Source organism: Phragmites australis, chromosome 12 (assembly GCF_958298935.1).
Source record: "Phragmites australis chromosome 12, lpPhrAust1.1, whole genome shotgun sequence".
NCBI lineage: Eukaryota > Viridiplantae > Streptophyta > Magnoliopsida > Poales > Poaceae > Phragmites > Phragmites australis.
Window position 1 is genome coordinate 20,509,981 of NC_084932.1, and position 9,624 is coordinate 20,519,604.

Sequence of the window (9,624 nt, forward strand, 5' to 3'; positions counted from 1 at the left end):
GCCTCCAAAGAGACAACGACCAGAATTTCACTGCATCAATAACTGCCTCCTTTGTAGGGTACATAGCACCTTGTGACACCTCGTTCTCATGGTACTGCCACGGTGTCTGGTCAGCCTCGCTAACCACCAGCTTCGAAAATTCATGATCCCTCCACCACTCTGCAGGAACTGGAGCATCACCCTCCTCGTTAGATGAATCCCCATCGGCAAGGCCTTCCTCTAACTCTTCATCCTCCAAATCCATATCTTCAATGATGATAGGGATGTGCTCTCCTTCATCAGTTACACCCATCGGTTGCAGCTCTGGAATATCACCAACATCCTCCCTGGACCCGACATTAGTCGCCTCTGATTCATCTTCCACTGCCTCACTTGGTCCTGCTACTGCTTCCGCAGAGTTCACCTCAGTTTGATCTTTCAGGTATGCCTCAGCTAACAAAACCAGCGGTAGACCACGTTCACAACATATATCTACATACTGCCTCCAAGTTGATGTGGCTTCGATGGGAGCAAGCTCACCAAAGTATCCATGACTAGCACGGCTGAGGATAGCTTTCAACTTCAGCTCATGTTGCTGCGGATCCAGTTGGAAAAACCGCATGAGCCATTTGCACACACCCATAATGGTCCTCTCATTAGCTTTACTAAGACCCTTCATGATATGACAAAATCCAGACAGATCTACACCATTAGGACCGTACCTAATTTCACTCTCACCATAATATATCTGAAAAATTAATTTATCTGCCATCCCTGAAAACACCCGCAAACATAACCAATGTTAAGACCAACAAACTATATATCTAATTATCGAATAAAATAATTTCTAAATGCTACATCCTAGGTTCGCAAATTATCATATACTGCTACCTCCTACGTCGCACATTACAAGCATAATATAGTAAAAATAATATACTAAAAATATTATTTTATATTTCATTGCTATCGTACAATTTAATAAGTAAATTTGATCAGTTTCTAAACCCTAGGTCATCCATGTCTAAAACCTATATCATATACTACTACTGCACTAATTAACAACAATAAAAGGAAAAAAAGACTTACCCGAAAATAATCTTAAAATCCGCGACTTAAATGCAGCAGGGCTTCACCGGGCTCTCTTCCTCCCCTCTCCTCTCCTCTCTTCTCCTCCCTCTTCTCAACTTTTTCTTTTTTGAATAAAATGACATTTTGGGTTAATTCCCCCCCTAGAAGAGGCCGGGTGGGGGGGGGGGGGGGGCAGCCGAGCGCGGTGGACGGTAAGGACCCCTACCCGCCCCTCAGGGGGCGGTAAGGGAGGCGACTTGGGCGGACAGGCCGTACCAGCTCTGTGAGGGGGCGGTTAGGCCTCCCGCCCTCTCAGGAGGTGGTTAGGTGGCCTAACCGCCCTCTGAGAGGTACCTAGTTTTGCAATTTCTTCTACAGGGAATCTATTTATTTAATTTTTTAATAAAAATATAAAAATAAAAAAAACTCACCCAAATCCCTAAAATGGGCTCAACCCGTTTTACATCCATAAATCCCTGAAATGAGCCGTGGCCTACACTCCTGGCCTTTTCAGCACAGAGGGCCTCTTCAGAAATCACTTAGAATGATTTTTCTATGCGATGTTTTTTCCCTTTTGCACAACAACAACGGGCTAGTGGCCATTGGCGAAAGATCAAGCAAATCTGGTTCATAATTGCAAATTTTCATTTGCAGATAACAGAGAGATAACAGAGAGGGAGAGGTAGAACCCAGCCTTATCAGCCAAATCTGGAGGCATATGATATTTACAAGCAATCTGGAGAATCAAACAACATCAGTTAAGTTTAAGTGCACTACTTTGGTAAACGAAACAGGGAAGATCAGTAGCTAAGATTCAGAAGGCCGAACATAAACACCAATTGCATCAAGATACGTCTCTGAGCGCCCAAAGAAGCCAACAATACTGTTGTTTTTCGCTACCCGTGTGTGAAAAGGACTTCCCTTTGGCTGCCCAAAAGGTCCGTAACTAGAAAAATTGGTCACCAGTGTAAGCGACGTGATAATGTTTGGACGATCAGAGAATGGACCGTAAGTCCCGGAAACCTCCTTAACATACTCTGAAGGACCAAGATCAACCTGAAAGTAGAGAGAAAAGAAATCATCAAAACCGCTTTTTTTTTTTTTCGTGAACAAGGCAGGAGCCTGCATGTTCTGATGGAGCCCTATTTGTGTAAGGCTCGCTCATCCATCACCAGTCATCAACTGTGCTATACTGTCAAGCACTTAAGCTATTGTCATATGCTTGCTTTGCAAATTGATGGTTAGTACTTACAGTTCCTTTGTATAAAAAGGTAATTGTTGCAAATTTACTCACCGTCCGGACACTCCCACCAACACCGCCCCAAAGAGATGTTCTGTGATGCTTCCCGCGTCGGTCTCGGTAAGAAAAACCAAGTGCATCCACAACTACAGCGCTACAAATTTTCACGCTTTCCAGACATTGGGGTGCCACCGTTATGTCACGAGTGCTCCCTCCATCTCCACCCCATGGCCCTCTCTTCTCAAGAACAACCTAAATGCAAGAGTTGGAGCAAAGGTTTAGCCAAGCAATGCTGAATCATGGGAAAATTGTGACACTCGTATTTCACCGTATAAAAAATAAAATTAAACACACACTCTCTCTCTTTCCCTGTTTTTCCTCTCTCTCCCACATCGCATCGCGCTGCCGCCCTCCCTATCCACCGCCAGCACAGTGTCCATGTAGCATAGTCACGTCGCCCTCATCTGCCACGCCAGCAAGTGGCCGCCGCCTGTGGCCATGCTGGGCCACAATGCTTTGCCGCGCCTCCCCTCTTCCTCTTGCGAATAAAATCTAGCCCGGCCTCCCCCTTCCACCTCACTCCACCTCCTTTCCTTTCCCCTCTCTGCTCCACCGCACCTCGGCCTCCACCACCGTGATTTTTATTTTCTAGATTTAAGTTTTTGGCAAACCTTCCAAGAGCGATTTCTCCTCCATTTCAAATCCAATTCCGTTGATTCTTCGATTGATATTCATATAAATTCAAGATCTATCTACCATACAATTTCATAATTTTAGGAGCTCTTTCGGATTTTTGTTCAGTTTTATAGAATTTGAGTGTGCTTGCCCTAGGTTTATAAATAGCCTTTTAAGTTAAATCTTTTAAATGTTGATAAATGTGAGAAACTATATTTTAGACTATAAAGATAATTTTATTACTAATAATGTGATAGTTTAATCTGTGTTTTTAATAAATAAATGCAATTTTAGTAGGAATAAATAGTAGCATAATCAGTGTAATTCATAAGAAAATGCAAGGTAATTAGATATAAGAGCTAGATAATCTTAAATTAGGACCTTAAACTAGGGAAACTACTTATGACTCCTGGCACATGTAGGGTACCATATAAAAGTATACATACATACATATGTACGCATGCTCACATACATCTAGACGTAATTACCACACATGCATATACATGTACACATGCACACACATACACCTAGAAAATTCTAATAGTCGTTTCACGACCAATTAAACTGAAACATAAATCTGAGGATGCATAAAAGATTAAGACTACATCCGCATCCAAATTGGCTATAGGCATTGGGCTTATCGTGGGTTCCGATTGGCGTTGTCTACTTTGTGTGGTTGGCTGGCCGTGGATCCTAATCCACAAACCATTGTATGGCTAAATTCATGTTATACAATTTATCCTATGCATGTCTATGGTATTACTATATTGTAATCTATACATATCAGCTACTGATACATAATGCACAGGGACCCAGAAAAGGGTCCAACAAAAATCTTTGAGAATCAAACCCCCAAAATTTTGGCAGCTAGAAGGCAAGGATTTAGAAATGACATCGTCCTAAATGGTTTTAGGATGAAGAACTCCTCTCAACAATCACTTTATTCATGGCTTGAGTCGATTCCCTAACCTGTACATCCTTTTCTAGCAACATAAGTCTCAGGGGCTATATAATGCTAAAACAGATAATAACCGTACCAGTTAATAGAAAAGTTGTTATGACAATTGATGAATACATAGTTTTTGTACGACTTCTATTGTATTCATTTTGAAAACTTACTAACCAAAAAAGTGAAGGAAAGGAAACAATACAGGATTATGCAAATGTGGGAAACAGTTAACTAAGTGCAGGAATTAATTATACGAGTGTTACTAGGGAGGGCAAGATTAACTAATCCGTACCGCCTGCTCCTCTTCCTCTTTCAATGTTTCCACATTGTGGTGAACTATCTCTTCGTCCTCTGTCATTTCATCTTCATAATATCTGATCACCTCAAGCTTGGGATGATTAGGGTTCATGTCGGTTGCCTTCCTCATAGCAGAATCAGCATCCTCCACCTCGCAAACTCTGGAACGGGTACAACGAATCCTTGCGATTACCTGCTTAATTGAAACGAGTTTCTCCAAGCCAAGATCAAAGTCACCATATGCATCCTTTCTCTCTCGGACTCTAAATATAACCTCAACGGTTTCAAGCTTTGGCATAGCTCCTTGTGCAAACATGAGTCCCATTTTATCATTATTGAAGTGAAACTCAGATAGGCACTGGAATTTTGCACAACCAGTGCTAATGACCAACCTTTCTTCACTGGAATCGATTTCGAGCACGGAAAGACAGAGGAACTGTAGAAATGGTAAGGCTCCAAGATTTTGGAGATCCACCTGTCGTAGTATGTTGACCGTCATTTCCAAAGTGGACAGATCCAAGAGCGATGAGTTCATCCACCTTGGCAATCTAGGTATGCTGCCAGTGAAATTTTGGAGATGTTGAGGGACCCATCCTAAATCTGCCATGAACTCTGTGGACACTCCTGAAGAATGAACGTGTAGTTCTTGGATTTTCTTTAGGTTGCACAAAGAATCAACCAAAGACTTCTCGTAGCTCTCATGCCATGTATCACTCAATGAAATGTGGAGCACTCTTAGTCCGGTTAGATTGCCTAGATCTTTTGCAATGTTTGTAGGACTGCCGACTCCAACAGACGATAGCAACTGCTCTTCGTCACTAGTATTATGGAGGGACAATCGGCGAATCTTCTTTGGAAGATGTGCTAGCTGGTGGCCATGGAATGTAGTGACAAAATTTTCTTTGGATGACAAGGACGTAATGAGATCAAGCACCATATCATGCACACGGCAAGCTAATACCGTGCCACGAGCATCAATGTGTTCAGGTTGAATCAGGCTTCTGTTGATGAGCTCATTGAAGTAATGGTGCCCAAGTTTATGTAATGTTTCAACATCATTTCCGTGGACAAATCCCTGAGCTATCCATCTTCGTACCAATTGATCTCTTAAAATAATGTAATCCTCTGGGAACACACTTAGATATAGCAAACAAGGTTTTAGATGGGAAGGTAAGTGGTAATAGCTGATAGATATTATTTGGCGCATGTTTTCGATACTAGGGAACTTTTCAAGTCCAGAACCGATGGAACTATACACACTGTGCCACTGATGTACATTTCTTGGTTTATTAGCCAAAAGGCTGGCTATAGTTATGATGGCTAGTGGCACTCCATAACATTTTCTCAAAATTTTCTCTGATATTTCATTCAGTTCTGGATGGCAACCATCTTCACAACCAAATATTCTTTTGTAGAACAACTTCTTCGAGTCATCATGAGAAAGATGTTTTAGTTTGTAAATTGTACCGTCATTAAGGGAGCAGCATGGTGCAGCAACCTCAGCTATACGAGTTGTCGTGATCACTCTGCTACCGCAGTTGTTCTCAACAAGTGCACACTTGATAAAATTCCAAGCTGATTGGTCCCAAATATCATCAATTATAATGAAGTACCTGTTGTTTTTTGTAAGAGCACATTAGCAAATATGACTACAATCAATTTTTCCTTTGAAAGAATATCATGTACATGGAATAAAATAACAATCCAACATTCCAGAAACAATCCAACAATCCAATATCATGCTTGCAATTCCTTTCTTATTTTTTTAGATAATGAAAGTATAACTTCTAGCCTCTGTATCAACAAGACAAAGGCGTCCAAGATGCATACAGTCATTTTTAAAAAATTAGGCACTCAGATTTATGTCCAAGAGGACTCAAACTTGGGTGATCTAAGTGTACATCCACACTCTCAACCCAACTAAGCTAGGCTCAGTCCTTTTCCTTTTTTATTTGTGAAATATAAAACAGTTTCACTAATGCAGTAATGCCTACAAATTATTTTTATTTTTGTGAAATTTACAACACTTTTTGTAAATCTTATCATGCAGCTTAGTTCGTACGTGAACTTCTCTACTTTCAAAGTTGAAAAGAATTTAAAGCTATCTGAAATCTGACGAGACATAGTACAGGTTTATAGTGAGCATATAACGACTAGTGCATTATACCTCTTATCCTCAAGAACTTGTCTGATCTTGTTGATGAGTTCCATAGCATCCCATGTTTCAATGTTAGTGTAACTTTGTTTGCTTACTTGACGGAGTATGCTGCTTAGAATTTTCTTCATATCAGGTTTGAGGGACACTGGCACAAAAGCATAGCACTCAAATTGTCCCATGGACTGTTGGTACATCACATTAGCAAGAGTCGTCTTACCCAAACCACCAACTCCAACAATGGAAATCACTTTCAGTTGCTTGGATATGCCCTCTTGTACCATCAGCAATGCAGCTAGTTCTTCTCTTGGGCCACTGATGGCAACGAGTTTTGCTGAATCTTCGTAGATACCATGCAAGCGAGGGTCAATACTTGTAGTGGCAGTAGGTTGGATGGCAAAACTGTCAACCTTATACCTATCGCGGCGCTCAGCCACCTCCTTGACAAGGGTCTTGATACCTTGGATTTCTGTGGCAATCTGATGCCGAGTCTTGGCTGCTGTCAACAATCTCAAGCTCCTATCAATGAACCCTTTGAATCCCTGCGGCGTGGCTGACGGTACAAGAGGGTTTGATGAGGAGCGCAGCTAGTTTGATGAGGAGAGCGTTCATTGCTCCCGTCACAATAATCTCCATCTTGCCAGGTGAGAACAGAGGATCCTTGTTCCTAAACAATAAGGACAAAGCAAGAATTCAGTGCCACTTAATTAGTACAGATCCTGACTGTACCATCCTGCAGAATGACTGGTGAGAGACATCTTAATCAACAGGCGAATCTATAATAGCATAAGGGAAAAGTGTTGCTTTTACCATTCTTAAGTCTTAAATTATGTGTGCATTTTAATGCCATCATAAGATTTTTTTTCATTCTTGCCACGGAAAGTTTCCATTACGTTTTGTTTTTGCAAAAGTAGAGTAGTGGAAAATGATGCCCGTCCAATTCCACTGTCAAACTTGCGTCCCAGTTCCAGTCACCCATATTTTTCTTTCCTTCGTTGTACCCTCAGTCCCTCACTTTCTATCGCGGCGGCCTCGCACATTGAGTGTAATACTATAGGTATCTACATACCCGGAGGCTACCAAACATCACCTAAAATTAACTAAGTATGCAATTTATTAAAAATTTTGGTAGAGTCTTCTCTGTATATGGGCATCCATGCAAGACAATTGATAATAACAAGTAAAAGTACAATAGATAAGCAATAATAAACCTTCACAGACCATCCAACAATAAGTAAATGCAACCATACTGACCACAAGACCATCTCAACCATAACTACTGTATAACCCACCTAAGTCAAGCAAGAAATTAAGTTCTAATGTTTCAATAAGAGTAACTAAGTTAATATAGTGGAATGTGAGAGATAAGTTGAGGTGCTACGCTAACTCCAATGCATGCCACCATCAATTGGTATCTAAACACCAAATAAACACAAGAGTGAGTAAAAACACTCAGTAAGTTCAATTCAGAACTGGAAAACCGAATGCAACTTGTTTAACTCATGAAGCACAATAAAAAAGGATCTTTTCTTTTTTGTGAAATCATCAATGAATGGTAGTTTATGTCTAAAATGGTAAAGCACTTACTCATAGGAGTATGAGTATAAGAACCAAATTGAACATCCTTGAATTGGAATAATCCATGGAACATGAATCATATGTAAGGAACATCACAGTGAAATATGAATCATTCAGCGCGAACAACATCATGAAGTCTTGAATCAGGACATCTCATTAACACACAGATCAAGAAGAAATTGAAAACGACACAAGTAGAGAAAATCAAACAATATGGCATACATCAAAACAAGTTCGCCATGCACTTAACCTTGGTGAGATCTCGGCATCACACCCTCGACACTAGATTTCTCTAAACCTGTGGAGTAGAACTAGACTTAGGATCTATGACACGGTGAACATAAGTCTATATAATGAATACCCAAACTAAACTCTTAACTAAACACTAAAACCCCGATCCTCATGTTATCTGAATATTCGACTAAAATTGCATTCATGTGGTCTTGTAGGCTTTCATTTCCTTTTAATATTCAGCTATGAGCTGAGATGATGTAATAATAAACACGTGCTATATGCATCACACGATGCAAAAGGTCAAAAAAAAATTCCATTATTTAAAAAAATCTTTCAATCTGCTTAACCAATTGTAGAAAATAAATACATCTCAGATATCTACAGAAAAATTATTACAACTTTTCTATTGTGGCTTTTGGGCTAAATTGTGTTCTAACAAGGTAAAAAATAGGTAAATATAATACTGCACATATTAAACATAACCGGACAGCAGCATTGTTTTGACTATTTCTCCAAAACCTCTTATCGAAATTGGATGAGACTGGCGCCGTTGCGAAGACATCAACAAGATCTACAACTTTTGTTTTAAGCTTATGGAAAAAAATTCACCAATTTATACTAGATTTGAAGTTAATCTTGCTGCAAGTAAATTAATCTACTAACACTACTACAGATTGGGTCATCCCTACCCCCTTTCACTATCGGTTCAAAAATAACCGGTAGTAATAAAATATCACTGTCGGTTCGTAAGCTCCAGACGCATATAAAAAGCCGAGCCATAAAGAACCAGCAGTGATAGTGGTTATTACTACCAGTTCTTGTTACGAATCGGCAGTGATGGTTGAAAAATAACTGGCACTGATAAGGTATCACTATCAGTTTGTAAGCTTCAGACGCACATAAAAAGATAAGACATCAAGAACCAGCAATGATAGTGATTATCACTGCCGGTTGATAACACGAACCAGCAGTGATATTAGTTCATCAAAAGATGTGCCTTTAATAACCAGCCGTGATAATTGCTATCATTACCGGTTGTATTTATGAACCGGCAGTCATACTCAAAATCCGTACGACTTCCTGCTCCCGCGCCTGCTTGGCTTCTCCTGAGCGCCTTTAAAATCACACTCGTGCTCGTTGCTCTTGCTCGCTCTCACTCGATTGATCTCTCTCTCCAACTCTCACCCTCTCTCTTCCTCCGCCGTCACCACCGCTGCTCTAGCCATGGATCCGCGCGATGCTTCTCCCGCTCTGGCCACTCCACCACCACGTTCACCGCCACCTTCTCTAGTCATGCCTCCCATACCTGCGCCGTCATCCAGCGACGAGTCTGAGGCCCCACCAGCTAGGTCATCGGATGAGTCCGAGATGACCTCGGACTCTGGCCACTCGGCGGGGTCCCTCTCCGAGGACGACAATTTGTGGGACTTCTTCCACAATGAGCCAAAG

The 9,624-nt window shown here is 40.9% G+C and overlaps 1 protein-coding gene across 1 annotated transcript; it reads right to left on the reverse strand.

Annotated features, from left to right (window-relative positions):
• Nucleotides 1-1,742: 1,742 nt before the first annotated feature.
• On the reverse strand, nt 1,743-7,403 carry LOC133886383 (disease resistance protein RGA5-like). The gene is made up of 5 exons (XM_062326102.1): nt 7,365-7,403; nt 6,376-6,950; nt 4,204-5,821; nt 2,342-2,539; nt 1,743-2,103 (listed from the first exon to the last, which is right to left on the reverse strand). Exons 1-5 carry the CDS (start codon nt 7,401-7,403, stop codon nt 1,855-1,857), a joined length of 2,679 nt encoding a protein of 892 aa, XP_062182086.1. The 3' UTR covers nt 1,743-1,854.
• Nucleotides 7,404-9,624: the final 2,221 nt, after the last annotated feature.

What these genes read in the sequence shown, in the direction of transcription:
- LOC133886383 (XM_062326102.1), bottom strand. Translation starts at nt 7,403, where the DNA reads ATGTGCGAGGCCGCCGCGATAGAAAGTGAGGGACTGAGG. An exon ending in CAAGTTCTTGAGGATAAGAG is followed by an intron (nt 5,822 to 6,375) that starts GTATAATGCACT and finishes AAAAAACAACAG; the next exon opens with GTACTTCATTATAATTGATG. An exon ending in AAGAGGAAGAGGAGCAGGCG is followed by an intron (nt 2,540 to 4,203) that starts GTACGGATTAGT and finishes TCTTGCATTTAG; the next exon opens with GTTGTTCTTGAGAAGAGAGG.